Source organism: Lytechinus variegatus, chromosome 9 (assembly GCF_018143015.1).
Source record: "Lytechinus variegatus isolate NC3 chromosome 9, Lvar_3.0, whole genome shotgun sequence".
Lineage (NCBI taxonomy): Eukaryota > Metazoa > Echinodermata > Echinoidea > Temnopleuroida > Toxopneustidae > Lytechinus > Lytechinus variegatus.
In genome coordinates, this window is record NC_054748.1 from 15,224,925 (window position 1) to 15,242,234 (window position 17,310).

Consider the following 17,310-nt stretch of genomic DNA (forward strand, 5'->3'; position numbering starts at 1 on the left):
GAACCCTTTCAATTTCACAATAGCGTTTCAATACATTCTTAAAAGAGCTAAAACACAACCGATTACCCTTACAACGTGTCGAAATAATGAAATATTAAGCGTGAAGATTATAACGGTTTAAAGTAGAGCATTCAGCGGCAGGGCAACCAAAACAAAAACGAATAAATAACATAAATTCTTATTCAAATACACATCATTGTTCAGAAAAGAGGTTTGGAAGTTCTGAATAAGTTTTTGAGTTACAGGGCAGTCCCCAAACAGATGCAACATATTTCTTGGGTAAGTTGAATTTCTTTGTGTTTGATATTGAATAAAAATTTTCTTCGAAAAAAAAAAAAACAAGGCATGATCTTGAATTCTAGCAATTATTCTACATTCTATATCGGGGGGGGGGGGGGGGGACACAAAAGTTTCCTACATAATTTCATTAAACAATCATGGCAGTATAACATATTATACAGAAATAGTAAGGGGTGAAAGAGATATAAGAGTATTTCAATCTCTATCATTATGAAATTTCGATCAACATACTTTTTTTTACTCTTTCAAAGACAGAGCGAGAATATTACGCCCCTTACATGCGAAATAGTAAAGAATACTCACAAGTAGTACAGATCTTGGTTTTGGGTGAATGATGTGGACGGAATTGTCTTGATATCATCATCCACAAGCTCCCTAGAAAAAAATGGGAATACAGAAACGGATTATAAAAAAAAACTTTTTAAATAAAGTTATTTATAATCTATGTTTTTTATCATTTAGAAATCAATACATAATTCAATGTAACATGTAGTCTCTTGTCAAGGCCCTGACGGCTGCTTACCGAGCGAACATGACGAAGCAAGGGAGAGAGCGAGGTAGAGTGCCGCGCCAGGCGTAATTCGATCCCTCGCTTCGCTCGGGAAGCAGCCGCCAGATCTGGACAAGAGGCTATGTAACATGAGGCACACACGCTTCTCTCTCACACACTTCCTCGCACATACACAAAACCAAATTAACACACCTTCACCCCTATTGCGTGCACACTTTTCCCCCGCCACTACACACACCAGCACATCTTCTCCAGCTCTTTAGTTCCATGGTAGAAATATTTTTTTGCATATTCGTATGTTCGTAATTTAAAACGTTGCAAATTTTGATGTACTTTCGTTGTGTACCATGACGGGGATAGTTAAAGGCTCGAAGATGAGTTTAGGTGAATTCAACCAATATGCAGTCTTAAAAATAATCATTTACACATGATGAATTAAGTCGTAAACCAAAAAACATAAAACGTAATGGTGAAGTGGACTGAATATGGTGGATCAGTGGTAGATGAGCGGGCTGTCATGGGTTGATCCCCGGTCGAGTAGTACCAAATATAATACCTTCTGACTTCCTGTGAGGCGCTCGACGTATTTAAATGGAGAAGGATAATAATGGCATGACAGGGCCCACAGTTCATAAGAGCTGAAGAGGCTATGAAGGAAATTCATTATTATTATTATTTTGTTTCAGTGATAATGATAATTATGGTAACAATAACAATACTTGACACTATTTTTATAATGACTATGATAATCAACATTATTAATGTCATTATATGCGAACGTATTACTTACAATTCGGCTAGGAATGGATGATCGACTGGATTGAAGGAATAAGAGGGTGTCACGTGATCTTCGTCTGACACCTGATCTTCGTCTAAGGTATGAACGTCTGATCCAAGGATGAGAGGCACTGACATTATGGAGCTGTATTTTAACACCATAAGTATGAGAGTGTATAAGAAATAGTATACAAGAATGCAAAATGTTACCAAAGATTCCACTTTAAATCCCCAGGTCGCCAGGGAAGGGTCTCTAGCTGTTATTGGTTAAAATATGCACGAGTAAAAACAAGGAAAATTATTCTCTGAAATAATACAGCTTCGTTATACTGCCAAAAGATATACGAGTTTACGGTTAGTATGAGGTTATACCAATGATCCAATTATTTGCAATACTCCATACTCACATCTTTTTAGCTGTCGGGGAGAAAACGTAAGAGGGATCTTCATCTTGAGTTGTTGGTAGAACGCAGGAGAAGACCAGCCCAGTACAGTTGCAACCAACTGGACATGTTACACCTGTCAGGAGAAAATAATAATATTCCGCTTTCATATTAACGCCTAAGACATCGGAATGATGTGTCTAAGCGCTTTACAGATATATTATTACCGCGGTCATCGGATTCAAGAAGTCATTCCCGCACGCAGTGTATGAATATCTTCCACTCCCTGGGGAGTATTCCAGTCAGTCGCCGGTTGGGCGCATACAATACTGGAGAAGCTACACTGACTTTCGCATCCTACCAAAGGGCGCTAGGCCATGGTGGGGTTCGAACATACGACCCTCTGAATACAAGGCGAGAGTCAGAACCACTACACCAAGGCTCTCCCACATGAGAGTAAATAAAAGCCTTCATTACTCAATTTCTAAGAAAAAGAAATTGAGCTGTAGTAGTTTTAAACGCGGTTTAAAGGTAAATGCTAGTTTTGGTAACGATATCAAAATGAGTTCGTACAGAATCCAATGAAATGACCACTAAAGTGTCTGTTTGTATAAATAAAACGCATGTGCCAGAGGATTCTGGAAGAAATTGTGTAATTGCTGAGAAATCAGCAAATAAGCACGGGATTCGGGTAGGGCGTCGGCCCGACGCCCTAAGCAATAATTATACATTGTCCCACGTGCGCTTATCTGTGTTGGGGATTTTCGGTGTGAATATTTTTCAGCGTAGATTTCAAGATTTCACAAAGTCCAGTTAATGTAACTGTACCAGATCTAGATCCTCGATGATATACTGGCAATTAAGCCTTGTTTTACAGACTTTCTCATGAAATCAGTGTTAACTGCAACTACTGGAATTTCTCTTTAATTTAATCAGTAATGTTTAAAATGTTGCATTTTCTTGATCTATTTTGATTTTAGAAAATAAATACACCATTCATCTCTTCCATCCTTCTGAGCACAACGTCATTGGAAATATAATTAACATTACATATATCAAGATCAGAAAGAGATCATTACTATAATTATGCAAAATAAAAGGGAAATCGGAAAATGTGTGTACAAGAAGAAACGGAGTGTTGTCCACAAGATCGGCCATTTGCGGATCCCTATAATAGGAAGTGGTGCATCACTCGATCTTCACCTTTCAATAAATATCTTTATTTTGTAACCTAATGAGATGAAACTTGCGTTGAAATGGCCCTCTCATTTTATTCTTTCATATGAGATTAATTCTGTGCTTGACCCTTTTTTTTCCTTAAATATGGTTCCATGACATTTGCTCCGGCGACGATTACTCCTCTCTAAATTCCACACACTAATGGAATGACCAACTTCAACCCTGGGTTATGCACTATTCCTTACCCTAAACCCAAACATAACATAAAACCCTAATGCAAACCTAACCCTACATCTAAGACGAAACACATTCCAGAGCAATTGTCGTAGGAGCAAATGTCGTGTCACCACTTTGTCGGGGTAGATTCCCTAATGAACGGAAAAAAGGGAATAAAAGGAAAAAGACAAAGAAGTTATACCGCAAAATTGTTCATCGTCAGCGTCGGAACAATGTCGAATTCCATCACAGACCTGGTTCGGTGGAAGACAAATTGTCGAGCGTCTGCAGCTGTATGTTCCTGCTGGGCACACGAAACTACCTGTGGAAAAGTAACAATAATAATAATCTGCCTTTATACTGTACTTAATACATCATGCCTCGCAACAACATCTTTAAGCACTATACAGATATATTACCCGATATATATACACATATATATATCCCGGTCATCAGGCCATGGCTTGCCCGCGCAACTCTCAGTCAACAACAAGTGCACACCTATTTACCAATAATGCATATATCATTTCAATTTATTTGAAAGCAGGATAAAAGAGCACTGTAGATTAAATGCCTTGCTCACGGGCATAGGTGCCGCGGCCGGAGATTGAACCCCGGACTTTTTCATGTATAGCCAGGCGCCTTAGACCACTCGGCCACGGCACCTCCACACACACACTCACTCACCCACGTAGGCACACGCACACACATTACACATTTATCCCATAGAGATCCCAAACTTATCACGGTTGAAAAAAATACTAAATGAATGTCAATGACGTAACCATATCAGTATAATTATCTCTAAGGGAATCTTAAATACATCGGCCAACACAAAACCGTACAAATCCCTGAAATTTAAAGTGTTTTTTATTTGAAATTGGTCATATATAAAACAAAAACAAGGAAGAAAAGAAAATCAAATCCATGCTACTTTCAAGATACCTGCGACTTTGGGGGGAAATTAATATATCAAACGTTGGTATAACGGATGGCGTGTTTAAATATATAATACTTAGCATATAATATCTCAAAATTAAAACAATAAATATTTCCACCGGCTATGCAGAATACAAAGTCGGTAAAAGACAAGTTAATTTTACCTCTTAGATTGTATTTTTCAAAATAATCTAAAAATCAACGGGTGAAGGGGCATTCCCAAAATAAATGACCAACTGTTTCAGAATGTTCTGAACAATAGGAACACAAATGAGAATGTAAAATACCAATTAAATCTACTCACTGCATTCCATTTCATCTTCTCCATTTGCACAGTCCCAGACACCGTTACATCGAAACCTCAGCGGGACACAGTATGAACCGGGGCACTTCATGAAATAGGCCGGGCATTCAAAGTCATCTGCATGCATAGAAGACAACACGTATTATATTCAAACTTGGGCCCTTATATTGACTGCACCTTAGGTCAATAGTAAAAACTACTGTCTCGAAGTGATCTCGATATAGTCCTACTATTATCAAAAGATTGAATGTCGATGGAAACTGTAAGGCTTACACCAGTCCTAAAATGATTGAGGTTTGTTTTAATTAATGTATGAATACAAGAGCAGTCTATATTTGCTTTATATAAAAATATTTTTAGCAGGGCTGGGTAAATGTTACAACTATCGCCCCGCTCAAATCATGCTAATCAGTAAACATACAGAATTCAGTTAAAAACATATGACTGATAAATTGCCACCACTTGAACATTGTTACTTGATATTGTAAAAATCGGGGTGTCAAAACTGACATTAGTTCGTGCCCCTAGTTGTAGACCGACAGCACACTGTGGTCCTAAAATTACATCCTATAGATTTAACATAACACCAAAATGTATAAAGATCAGTTAGTGTTGAACACCAAAATCGTAACACCAGAGTTGAATGGCTGGTTTGGCCGTCTACGTACACCAATTAACACCAAAGTGTTGTAATTATCGGAAGATGTGTGCACCGGACTTGATTGTCAACCTACCACACGACCTAAGATGGGACACGTCTCGGCATCCTGTGATGTAGCTACTAGGATCAATGTCATAGATGCACTGCGAGTCTCTACTCACGCAAGCACCATTATTACACTCAATTTCATCAGCACTACATCCATGGTTCAGTTGTCTGTATTCTAGAGAGAAAAAAAACCAACAAAACAATTCATGATATCTGTGTGACTGAGAAACGCAATTTGAGGTTACAGAATATAATAGAACAGGTAATGATTGATAAACGTTTTTAGAAGTGCCCCATGCTCTAGTGAAGGGAAGAGTCAGTGGGTCCCCTATATTACAAACAAACTCCCCCAAACGATATATTTACTATTTTTCATAATTCAAAGTAATAAATGGAACACTTTCGTAAAACTAATATTTTTGTTTTTAAATTCCATGCGGCTTGTAACATTCCTTTCTCACATTGACAAAATAATAAAACAAAATTGAAGAAATTGTTGGATGGTTTCTGAGCAGAATCACATTTGAAGAAAGATCTTTCAGCCCTTTATTAAAATAAATCGAAAAGTGTATATTTTTATTTTTTTTTACACGCCAACAAATATTTTCGAAAGATATGCCCGAGTTATGTATCTGCTACTCCATGTTGTTATGTTGCCTCAATCGAATATTCGTACCAAAATACCTACGATTCTTTTACAAAGAATATCTAGAAGAATAGATAAATGGGAATTCATTGATGAATTACCACAAGTCGACAGTTCATCTTCTGCAGAACTTCCAATGCAGTCCACGATGCCATCACACTGTACAGAGAGTGGATGATCATCACCGCTGTAACACGTAAAGATGTTCTCAGAAGAAGACCCTAAACATATAAAGATACTCACTTATATACAGTATACTTTTAGTATTGTGTAATAAAATCTTTTAAGTATCTATTTTCGTGTTGATTTAAGTGAGAATATATTTTGCAATAAAGTTTAATCAAAGTTTAAATGCAACTCATGTAGGACTATTACTTCATAGACATCTGGAATATTTATTGCAGTCAAACCTTACACAAATCTAATTCAAATGTATATTACAGCAAATAACCCTTTATTATCCAAACGTAAAAATGTACCGGATGAATTTTTGCAGAGAACATACCATTTCATAATATATAAAAGTTTTGTGTCCATGATGCATTTGTTCATTGAACTGATTATTATTTAGATACAAAGCTCTTTACTTACGTAATCGGCGTTATTATAGTAAAATGAAGTAATAATACGGAAAATATTATGCCTAACATCTAACACGAATTTTGAATACATGTTACAAAGATGAATATAAATCCATTCTTTATCTAAATTACCTCATAATTTTCCCTTTTTTCAGACCATCCGTTCGCACTTTTATCTCTGCTTAGCTCAGTACTTTCTGATTTACCTTGATAATCTTCCTCTTCTCCTAAAATTCCCTCTATCATGTCGTCGCACGCACCACGAACCGTCCTCTCTGCGCACTTCGCGAGGCGCGATAGCGCACTGTATCTTTTCCACGAACCGTCCTCTCTGTTACGATGCCCACTGTGGCGTAAATAATTCACTTCAAGAAAATATAAAGATACGGGATGAAACTTTGGAACCTGCACTGTCGAAAGAAAACGCCGGTAAATAATTTGCTCTCCTTGTAGGTGCACTTATTGCTGGTTTTAGAAAAGCTTTTCTTTAAATGCGTTTTCTGCCAAACTAACTTTCGCATCGAAGTGCGCATAGAGGACGGTTCGTGGTGCGTGCGACGATGTCTACGTCAATTATTTAATAAGCCATATCTAAAATGATATAAGCTTGCATATTATAACTGCAATTTCTTACCCAATTAAGTAATCTTGTAATCAGGCAAACAAAAAATAGATATTCATATTGAACCGAATACATGTAAGAGTGCCTACATGTCTACTCACCGCAACTAGTTTCATCAGAGTTATCAAAGCAATGGTCCACCAAATCACATATTAGATTATCCGCTATACACCGGCCGTTATCACAGCGAAATTCCCCCTCATTACAGGTGTAAGGTGCTAAAAAGAGAAAATGGACGCCCGATTAAAAGTTATAATATGAACCGAGTATATTCAGGTTCTGAATTCAATGCCCACAAAATGGATTTAGAATTATATATTTTTCGAAGTAAAATGAAAAAAAATCCTATTTTTTTGTCAAAATACCATAGAGATGCGTGCTATAATACAGATTTTAGTGGGAAAATAACTGAAGTAAAATGAGAAATTCCCAACTTTGTGAAAACCCGATAGACATACGTGTATTAAAACAGATTTTAGTGGAAAAATAACCTAGTCAGAACTTTTGTTCAGGAGTCAATTAGAAATAGATTTAAGAATGAGAAAAATCGTACACAAAAGCTATACCCGTCACGCAAGTCACTGTTGTTACTACTCCTATATCATTACCAGTGTTCATTATCATCATTATAATTATTATTATCATTATTATTCAAAGAACATTGCGCAATCATCCCTGGGCATGATCGGTGATATCGGCCCCAAGTATATATAAACATGCAGTTTCTTTTCCAGTAGGCCTAAACAATTATTGCTTACAATATTTTGCTTTAGACCGGTTAAAGAGTGTCAAAACAATTTTACAGATGGGACAATGCATAAAATCAAGTCAAATGAATTTAAAATTTTCAGGGAAATCTCGATTTTCATACATTTTCATTCTTGTAGAGCATTAGGATTACTATCATCTTCCTTCATGTGGAATATAAAGCACTATCTCTTTCTCAGCGAGCTGGTCATGCTGGTTGTACACATTATAGGGCCTATACACATTACACATCACATTTCCTCAGCTTCGTAACGGTAGAATTGCCACATCTAGCTCGCTTCGAACTGATAGTTTCCCCTTGAAACAAGTCATTGTAACAAAATGTGATAACAGTGTGTTCACGTTAATACCCAACTCTGTTCTATGTGGGAATATCATTCACACTGTTAAACGTGCTAAAGCCGGGGTAATAGAATGCAGCGCTTAGAAACATTTGTATTAAGCGCTATATAAATGTTGCATATCATTAATATTATTAAAATGCTCAAATTCAACAATGTGAAGATGCTTTCACACTGTGGACACCTCAACAGTGGGACGGTTCACAGCGTGTTCACATGGTCGACAATGTGAATATACGTTTCACACTGTCTAAATGCTGACGTTATCAAACTCTGTTCTTTGTGAACATATTATTCACACTGTTGAAATGCTCAAATTCAACAATGTGAAGATGCTTTCACACTGTGGACACCTCAACAATGGGACAGTTCACAGCGTGTTCACATGGTCGGCAATGTGAATATATGATTCACACTGTTCAAATGTTCACATTCAACAGTGTGAAGGGGATTGCACATTGAATTCCACACTGTGAACAAACTGTGGAACACACTGTGGGGGCACTGTGTACTTTTTAGTAGGGCTAATACATTAATTGATTATTTGTTTTATTTTTACTTACCACAATCATCCTCATCTGATCCATCCTCACAGTTGTCCACATTGTCACAATAAAAGGAGATCGGGATGCATTCACCATTATCGCATTGAAAATCGGATGACGAACAGCTTGTAACTGTTAATGTTGAAGTGAAAAATACAGTTTTAAGTGTATATCTAAGAATTTATGGTCAGACAGCTTTGAATTAGCGTAGCAATGCTCAAAATCTATGGCGTCATATTTTTTTAATCATGATCTACGTCGTTTCGAGAGAAAAGAACAGAACCGCTGTATTAAAACAGCCTTAAGCAATGTGAAAATATAGGTTTTATGTTCATTTTTTTAGGTTTTATCAGAGAAAACGAACAGCTTGCAACTGTTAATGTTGAAGTGGAAAATACAGTTTTATGTGTATATTTAAGATGGAATTTAACTGAGGTCAGATAGCTTTAAATTAGCGCAGCACTGTTCAGTATCTACGGCGTCATTTTTTTAATCATGAACTTCGTCGCTTCGAGAGAAAAGAACAGAACCGCTGAATTAAACAACCTTAAAGCAATGTGAAAATATAGGTTTTATGTTCATTTTTTTAAAGGTTTTATCAGACAAAACGAAGGTCAGATAGCTTTAAATTAGCGAAACACTGTTCAGTATCTACGGCGTCATATTTTTAATCATGATCTTTGTCGCTTCGAGAGTAAAGAACAGCTGATTTAAAACAACCTTAAGCAATATGAACATATAGGTTTTATTTTCATTCTTTTTTAGCTTTTATCACAGATTACCCGACCTGCCCGATACTCACTATCTGTGCAATTTCTTTCGTCGGTGCCATCGGAACAATCCTCATGCCGGTCACATGTATAAACACTATGGACACACTCCCCAGTCCCACATGTAATCATCGTAGCAGGGCAGTTAGGAACACTAGATGGATTTATGTATTCGGGCTGCACTGAGACTATGCTCCTGATATCTGAAAGCAAAAGAAAAGTAACCAAGGAGACTAAGACCAAGTGATGGTATATCGTTTGGGCAGATGAAAAAGAAAACGAATTCTCTGACAATTTGGGTCTGAATATTAATCTGTAATGTGCTATAGCCTATATCATTATGAGATTTACTCCCAAAAGGTGAAATTGATGAGTAATAACCATGATAATTATCTCGCGAATATACTTTCCAAAGTTGTCATGAAGGAAGTATAAAAGAATACCTGCGTTACTTGATAGGGCTGGAACCTTGCAGATGAACCGGTTACTGGATCGAGCCAGACAAGGGATATCATGCCAGGAGGCAGTCGATCGGATGCTAGTAATCTCAATCTGCGTGCAGGCATCAAGTCCACCTCCATCAGGCTCGTTTAAGGGTCTAGTAATTTCACTAGCCGGCTGGCCTTGCGGGCTAAGACGATATTTGAATATTTGAAAAATTATTACTTTCTTTACCACAAGGTAATATGAATCTGTATCATCTGTGTTTAGACCATTGCAGTGGTTGGTGGTCAGGTCACGTAAGAGCGACTCTGATTTAAAGGTCAAGTCCACCCCAGGAAAATGCTGACTTGAATAGAGAAAAATCAAACTAGCATAGTACTAAACATTTCATCAAACTCGGATGTAAAATAAGAAAGTTATGACATTTTAAAGTTCTGCTTATTTTTCACAAAACAGTCATATGTAAAACTAGGTGAGTCGGTCGATGATGTCATCACTCACCATTTCTTTTTTTTATTGTTGGAATACTACAATATTTCATTTTTTAGAGAATTGACAATAAGGACTTGACTGAACCATACAGTATTACACAATGCTAATTCCACATGTTCAGGGAGGAATTAGTTTTTGTGTCACTGAACAACGAGAGGAAAATTAAAATATTTCGTATTTCATATAATAAAATGTCATAACTTTCTTATTTTACATCCGATTTTGATGAAATTTTCAGTGCTATGTTTGTTGGATTATTCTCTTTTTATTCAAATCAATTTTTTGTTGGAATGGCCTTGTCCTTTAAGTGATTTCATGACATAGACGTCCGGGTAACTTGGGAAACATGAAGTTGTTCAAAATCTAACATCTTTCTCGAAGGACTTATTGTGGGCTAGCGCATGTAGCGCCGAAACTCTGGAATACGATCACACACATTGGAAGGCAAGTTAAAGGCTAATTGGCAATTTCAATCTGCATTGAGAATACATGTCGTGTGATAATGATATCATTATAACATTTCAGCAACTTCCCTTCACCATTCACTTCTTTTTTTCCTTGATGTTCATTGAGACCTTTTTTGAAAGGGAGTGCGCTACATAAGAATGCGTCTTTTTATCATTATACAATTATCATTACTATTTTTTTAGCATCATCATCATTACATCTTTGGCTTCTCATCGCAGAACAATTTGCGTCATCATTAAGTTAGAGTCATCAATGAGCCTACGTGATTGTGCAAACAAGTGATTAATGCAAAAAAGGAAACTTTTCTACGGCATTTTTCGTTTGGTTGTGGATTTCCGAGAGAGAGAGAGAAAGGAGAGGGGGGGGGGGCATTGTGCATTTGTGTTCATATGATGTGTGTACGCCCATTGGGGAGATGTTCTGGGTGTTTGTGTGTGAGAGAGAAAAGGTAAGAGGTCGTGTGCGTGAGTGGGTGAGGGTATGTGCTTTACAGAGAAGCTGAGGTCGTAGTGCGGGTGTGTGTGGGTGTCAATAAGGGTGTGCACATTACGGTATGGTGGAGGCTGTGTGTATATACATTACCATTAGTGTGTGAGGGTGCGTGTGTGCGATCGTATACTTAGAATGAATGTGCATTTAAGGTGTGGGCGAGTGTAGTGTGTGTGCGTGAGAAAAAGAGGCTTGGGGCGAGGCTGTGTGTGTGCAAGTCCCGTATGTTACCCTTCTTTATGTACAGTATGTGGATAAATGCAAGAAAGCAACTACACAAATGTCATTGTTAATATGCTTAGTATGGGTATAGAATATATTTACTTACAAAGGTGGAATGTACCAATCGGTGTACGTCATCGGGGATCCATCCGTCCATTGAAATATACCACTAAATGTTCTGCTACCCAAACCTGACATAAAATTACATTGCGTTTTAATATTACAGACAACAAATTATCAAAATACTATAATATGAAATGTGTATCATACATTATCTGCGTATATATACGGGTAAATATTAACAAACGTTTACGTTGACTTCTACAAATCTAAATCAGTGTGTTTTGCGCAATTTTTTTTATACTGCCTTGGTGTGCCTGTATAAACTTGATGCATTCTTGTATTCCCAGGGGGAAGGGTGTCACAAAGAGTTAAGTATGACTTAAAGGTCATGTTTAGTGCTAGTGCCCACTGGAATATGATGTATGTAAAGCCCATTCTTATTAATACCCAAGTGCCGAGTGTCCACTTTGCAGGTTTGACCAAGTCAGTGATGCCTTAATTTCATACATCACGACCCTAGACACAGGGAATCTCGCTCGGAAGCACCCCCAGATGGAAACCCACTTAATCAACAACATAAAATGAATTTGATTAATTCAATCACAAAATGTGGAATGAAAACAAAAATCAAACAATTGTTATTGTCGGGAAACGCAATCATGATTTTCGAATAGTACGACTTTACTACGTTATTAATCTAGTTGAGGGTACCAGAATTTGGCGGTTTTAACAGCAATCATGGTTTTCGAATAGTATGACTTTACTCCGTTATTAATCGAGTTGAAAGTACCAGAATTTGGCGGTTTTAAGAGACGTGCAACATTCGAAAGAGAACTATCGGAATTAAACACCGTATTTTTCATTCTGGGCGTTGCTGACCTTCCAGCGTTGTTTCTACTCTATATGTTCGAACCACTAATATTCGGACATAATTTCAATTACAGAACATCCTACGTACCGATGTATGTGTCAATTCCTTGCACAGGCCATTGTGACGTTAGCATGTAGTGGATAAACATTGCCTCATCCCTACTTCGTATACTGACAAGATGGCCCGATTCGGCAATGGCTGTGCATTCGTCTTCGGCAGCCACCCATGTCAGATCAGTTGGATGTTGGACGAATTGGTAGCAGTTCCCGTTGAAATAGTCCCAAGCTCTTGTGTCACCCGATCCAGTGGGTGGGCAATGTTGATCTACAAATTAATAACATAATTACAAACGACATAGCAAACGGTGAAGTATAGCTAGACCTACACCTGGCATCGGATCATGGTTTGCCTACACACACACCCACATACACACACACACACACACAGACCCCCCCCCACACACACACACTCGTCTCAGATTGAGGCGAAGGACCAGTCTCGAGGGTGAGAGATTTGCGTCTTTCAAATGTGGACTTTACTGCTTTTAGGAGTGAAAATTTCTAGAAATAGGCACAGTTGACTCATCAAGAGGCTATATAGCGCTGAAAAAATGAGCTATGTAAAATATTTCATACAAAGTACTTCCATGAGAGAAGGCGACACTGTCATCACTAGGTAGACGCCATAAAAGGTTTTGTAACATGATACAATATATTGGCAATATACAGAGAAGCCATTTTCACTAGGTGCACGATCGTACATCGCCCGATCGTCAAACATGTCTTTTTTAATGCATCTGTGGACGAGCCCGGTGTATTCATCTTGCAATGACAGAACCCCCTGGCGGCCTTTTTTTTTTTTTTACCTGAAATGGAGCCATTGGAATAAGGACGTTCAAAGTAGGCTGCTTCGTACTCTAATGACATCCGTATCCCGAACATTCGGTTTTCGATGTTTAGCCCAACAGATACAGAATTCAGATTAGTCTCCAAGATCCCCGATGGTGGATTATCTCTGCAGAATACAGCCAGTTGTGTAGGCACCCCTGTCTCTGCATTTTGCTCCATAATCTCCAGACGTTGCCGAGTGCAATCGAGGTTGAAGACGAAGTCTGTGATGTTGAGCCTGATGTAGGACTTCACGGGAGTTGTGATGGTCCACGAACACACCTCGACACTTCGGGTGAGTTCTGGATAGTTCGGGGACAGGATGATGCCCGACGTTCCGCCACATTCGTAGGAAGAAGACATGCATTGGTCTAAGCTGCTCTCGAAACACCCGGGCTTATCTAGATACAGTTTTAAGAACATTGAGAGACGATTAACCCATTGCCATAGCTGGAACTCTCTGGACACTCTACAAACCAAGGGTAATTCCAGAATTCAATACTCATCAAGTTAACCCATTGCCTACTGGAGTTGGATGGTCACTCTATAAAGTATATTGGAAATACAGAATTCAGCAATCAACAAGTTAATCTTTTGCCAAGGGGAAATGTTCGGCCACTAAACAAAACGCATGGTCATTACAGAATTCAGAAGTTAGTATTGCCTCATGGAACTCGATGTTCCAGGGATAAATCCGGTACAAAGCGTAATGTTACTACAAAATTCAGACGTCAATCCCTAAACCCGTCGCCTACAGGAACTGGGTGGCCCCTCTACGATGTCGATCGTAACTTCCGAATTCTGTTGCAAGCACAATAAAAATTATAAATAAACATCTCCATGACTCAAGGAAATAGGTTTTTTTAACACTGCAAACAAATACAAATGGAATCTTCATTCTATAATCATAGTCGACCTTGTTTATTAAGTGATAATGGTTTGGTCTGAATAAGATTAAACAATAAGTCCAAAATGAGAAAGTCCTCACGAAAACGTCAAACGGCATATTTTAAGTACGAACAAGGTAACGAAAGTATGTAAAGTTATTTAAAATGTGTGGAATTTTTTTATATCGAGATTGCAGTGTACATATCTCATACTTGAGTCCAGATCTTCGAACCATGTTTTCCCCATTTTCTTTGGACCTCTTATTTAATTATTTTATTCCACATGTCTTCAGGTACTCGAGTGTGGTATTTTCTTTGAAATTTAAAGAGTTGTATACTAATACTTTTAATAATAGTGGTTAGGTTTTGTATAGCGCACAACACATAAACAAGTCTCTACGCGCTTGAGAGAAAAAAAAAGGATAGGAAGAGAAGTGTTGGTGAGTTCATTTTGATGAGGCTAGGTATCATTTAAATATACATGTTTTGAGAGCTGTTTTGAATTTGTTGACAGAGTCGATTGTTTTCGGGGAATTTGGGAGTTTGTTCTATAAAACGGGGGCTGCATGAAGAAACGAACGTTCGCCATATGATTTTGCTGATATTGGAGGTACGACTAATAAATTCATGCTCTATTAACGTAAATGACATGTTGGCTTATACACAGTGACTAAATAGTTGAAGTATGAAGGAGCAAGTCCATAGAAACATTGATATTTTAGTAACAAAATCTGAAATTGGATTCAAAATCTTGATATGAAAATCATATAAAAGCTTAGGATTTCTTTTTTTAAGGCCACTGAAAATCTCTTTTGTTTTCCTTTTAGCAACTACGTGTTGGTTTTGACATGACCGGTCACATATATTATCCAGCCGTGGTGGGCGTTTCGTAAAGCTGTTCGTCAGTTGAGAGCGACTTTAACAACTACTGGTGATCCTTTTTTGTGGTAAATGGTACGCACCAAAATGTTAAATGGTGATGGCTTAGCGCATAAGAAAGGTTCACAGTCGTTCTTAAAGTAGCTTTTAATTATGAAACGGCCCACTGAAGAAAAATAAACTTAACCCACCAACAAAGGTGACAAGTGCTTGGAATCCGTCTGAAGACATTTCTAAGCCAAGAGAGAGACGAACATCTACTTGACTGGTGTTTGTGATGAGAAATGACGGGAAAACAGTACATCCCCTCTCGATAGGTTGATTCCAATCATCTCGTGAATAGAGCACAAGAAGGTCAGAGCACATGTCCATAGACCCCACAGTATTCATCTAAATACGTATAGGGTGCATCAATAAAGAGAACCAAACTTTAATGAGTGCTGGGAAAATTATCCAATGGATACTCATAAAACTGATATTACATAAAAGTATGATTTATTAGCATTCTAAAGATACCTGAACTGGTCATCTAAGTATTTATGGGTGTATGAAAAAACCTGACTTGTGTTTCTGAGAAGAAATATCCAATTGATAATCATGAGACTGGTAATGATACATGTATTATTCATTAGCATTCTTATGATACCTGAACGGTTATCTAATTACATATGGGTGTATCAATGAATATAAAACCTGAGTTTTATGACTGTGTCTGAGAGAATTATCCAATAGAAATAATCATGAAACTGATATTACATAAAAGTATGATTTATTAGCATTCTCAAGATAGCAGAATATATAGACGTGATAGCTCAGTCGTTAGACTGGGGGTTCCGTATTTCGGAGACCCGGGTTCGATTCCCATTTGGTGCGCTAGTGCCCTTTGGTAAGCCATCCAGATCCTCATTACCAGGTACCTCGGAAAGAACCTTAAATCGTCGGTCCTCTAGTTGCTTAATTGCTTACAAGCATTGATGCTATCTTAGCAATCACTTAAAAAAGTTATTACCATTTACCATTATAGCATTTAAAAAACTTCAAATTTATTGTAATTGAATATGCATTTCACTAAATTGATTTGCATAAAGAAGGGGGAGGGGATAGGGGTATGACCCCACCCCCAAAAGCCCAAGGCCAACGAAAAAACAAAATAAAGAAGGGAATTTAATAAAATAAAGGGGTAGGATATGATTTCATTTTCAAAATATTATGTAATTATATCAATTTTATTTCATTATTATCATTATTTTCTTTTCTTTCGTAGCTGATTGGCATAAGGAAACACCGATATCGAAGGAAAAGTTGTTTCATGTTAGTTTGATATAGTTGCTTTGTTTTTGATGAAATTATAATTCTTATCTATACTTATTTAAAATAAGTATAGATTTATTTTGCACTTACCACATCCTTAACAAATAATGAATTTCATTTTATTGATTATCATATCTTAAGTATGCACGTTTTAACAAGCCTTTTTTATGGCTTTTGCGCGCATGTCCCATTTTCATTTATTACTTTGTTCATCTGTATTGTTATTATGTGGCGCCAACCATTATTTTATTATTAACACTTCAAAAATTGATTGAATTGAATCGATTTTTATTAAACATAAGATATTAAAATATTACTCTGTAGTCCGTGAAATTGATCGCGATGTATTGGTCTGGCGGTCCTATTACTCGAACCTGGCATTCACTGAATGGTGAGAAGGTTGATGGAAAGGGGGACGTTCCAAGGATGCCGTCCTCATAAACAAGACTGCTCTCCCCGCATCCTGTGATGCACTGCTCCCGCTGACAGTCTTGAAAAGTTATAATTAAACGAAATATATAAGCAATAATCAAATCATATACAGAAAATGTGGAAGCTGTCCAATCAAAAACATTGCTCCATCTGAAAGTCTTGAAAAGTTATGATTCAATGAAAATTATCAAATCATATACAGAAAATATGGAAGCTGTCTAATCAAATGCATTGCTCCCTCTGAAATCCTTGAAAATTTATGATTAAATGAAAA

The 17,310-nt window shown here is 37.4% G+C and overlaps 1 protein-coding gene across 1 annotated transcript in view; it reads right to left on the reverse strand.

Annotated features, from left to right (window-relative positions):
- LOC121421048 overlaps positions 1-17,310 on the reverse strand; it is a 92,501-nt gene that overhangs the window by 6,922 nt on the left and 68,269 nt on the right. Inside the window, exons 25-40 of the mRNA XM_041615647.1 lie at positions 16,922-17,094; positions 15,485-15,683; positions 13,506-13,928; positions 12,728-12,964; positions 11,813-11,897; positions 10,035-10,222; positions 9,624-9,794; positions 8,840-8,953; positions 7,269-7,385; positions 6,066-6,185; positions 5,344-5,493; positions 4,610-4,726; positions 3,569-3,688; positions 1,996-2,107; positions 1,602-1,733; positions 604-675 (exon numbers count right to left, since the gene is read on the reverse strand). Of these exons, the coding sequence (XP_041471581.1) occupies positions 604-675; positions 1,602-1,733; positions 1,996-2,107; positions 3,569-3,688; positions 4,610-4,726; positions 5,344-5,493; positions 6,066-6,185; positions 7,269-7,385; positions 8,840-8,953; positions 9,624-9,794; positions 10,035-10,222; positions 11,813-11,897; positions 12,728-12,964; positions 13,506-13,928; positions 15,485-15,683; positions 16,922-17,094 (2,530 nt within the window). The remainder of the gene's footprint in view (positions 1-603; positions 676-1,601; positions 1,734-1,995; positions 2,108-3,568; positions 3,689-4,609; positions 4,727-5,343; positions 5,494-6,065; positions 6,186-7,268; positions 7,386-8,839; positions 8,954-9,623; positions 9,795-10,034; positions 10,223-11,812; positions 11,898-12,727; positions 12,965-13,505; positions 13,929-15,484; positions 15,684-16,921; positions 17,095-17,310) is intronic.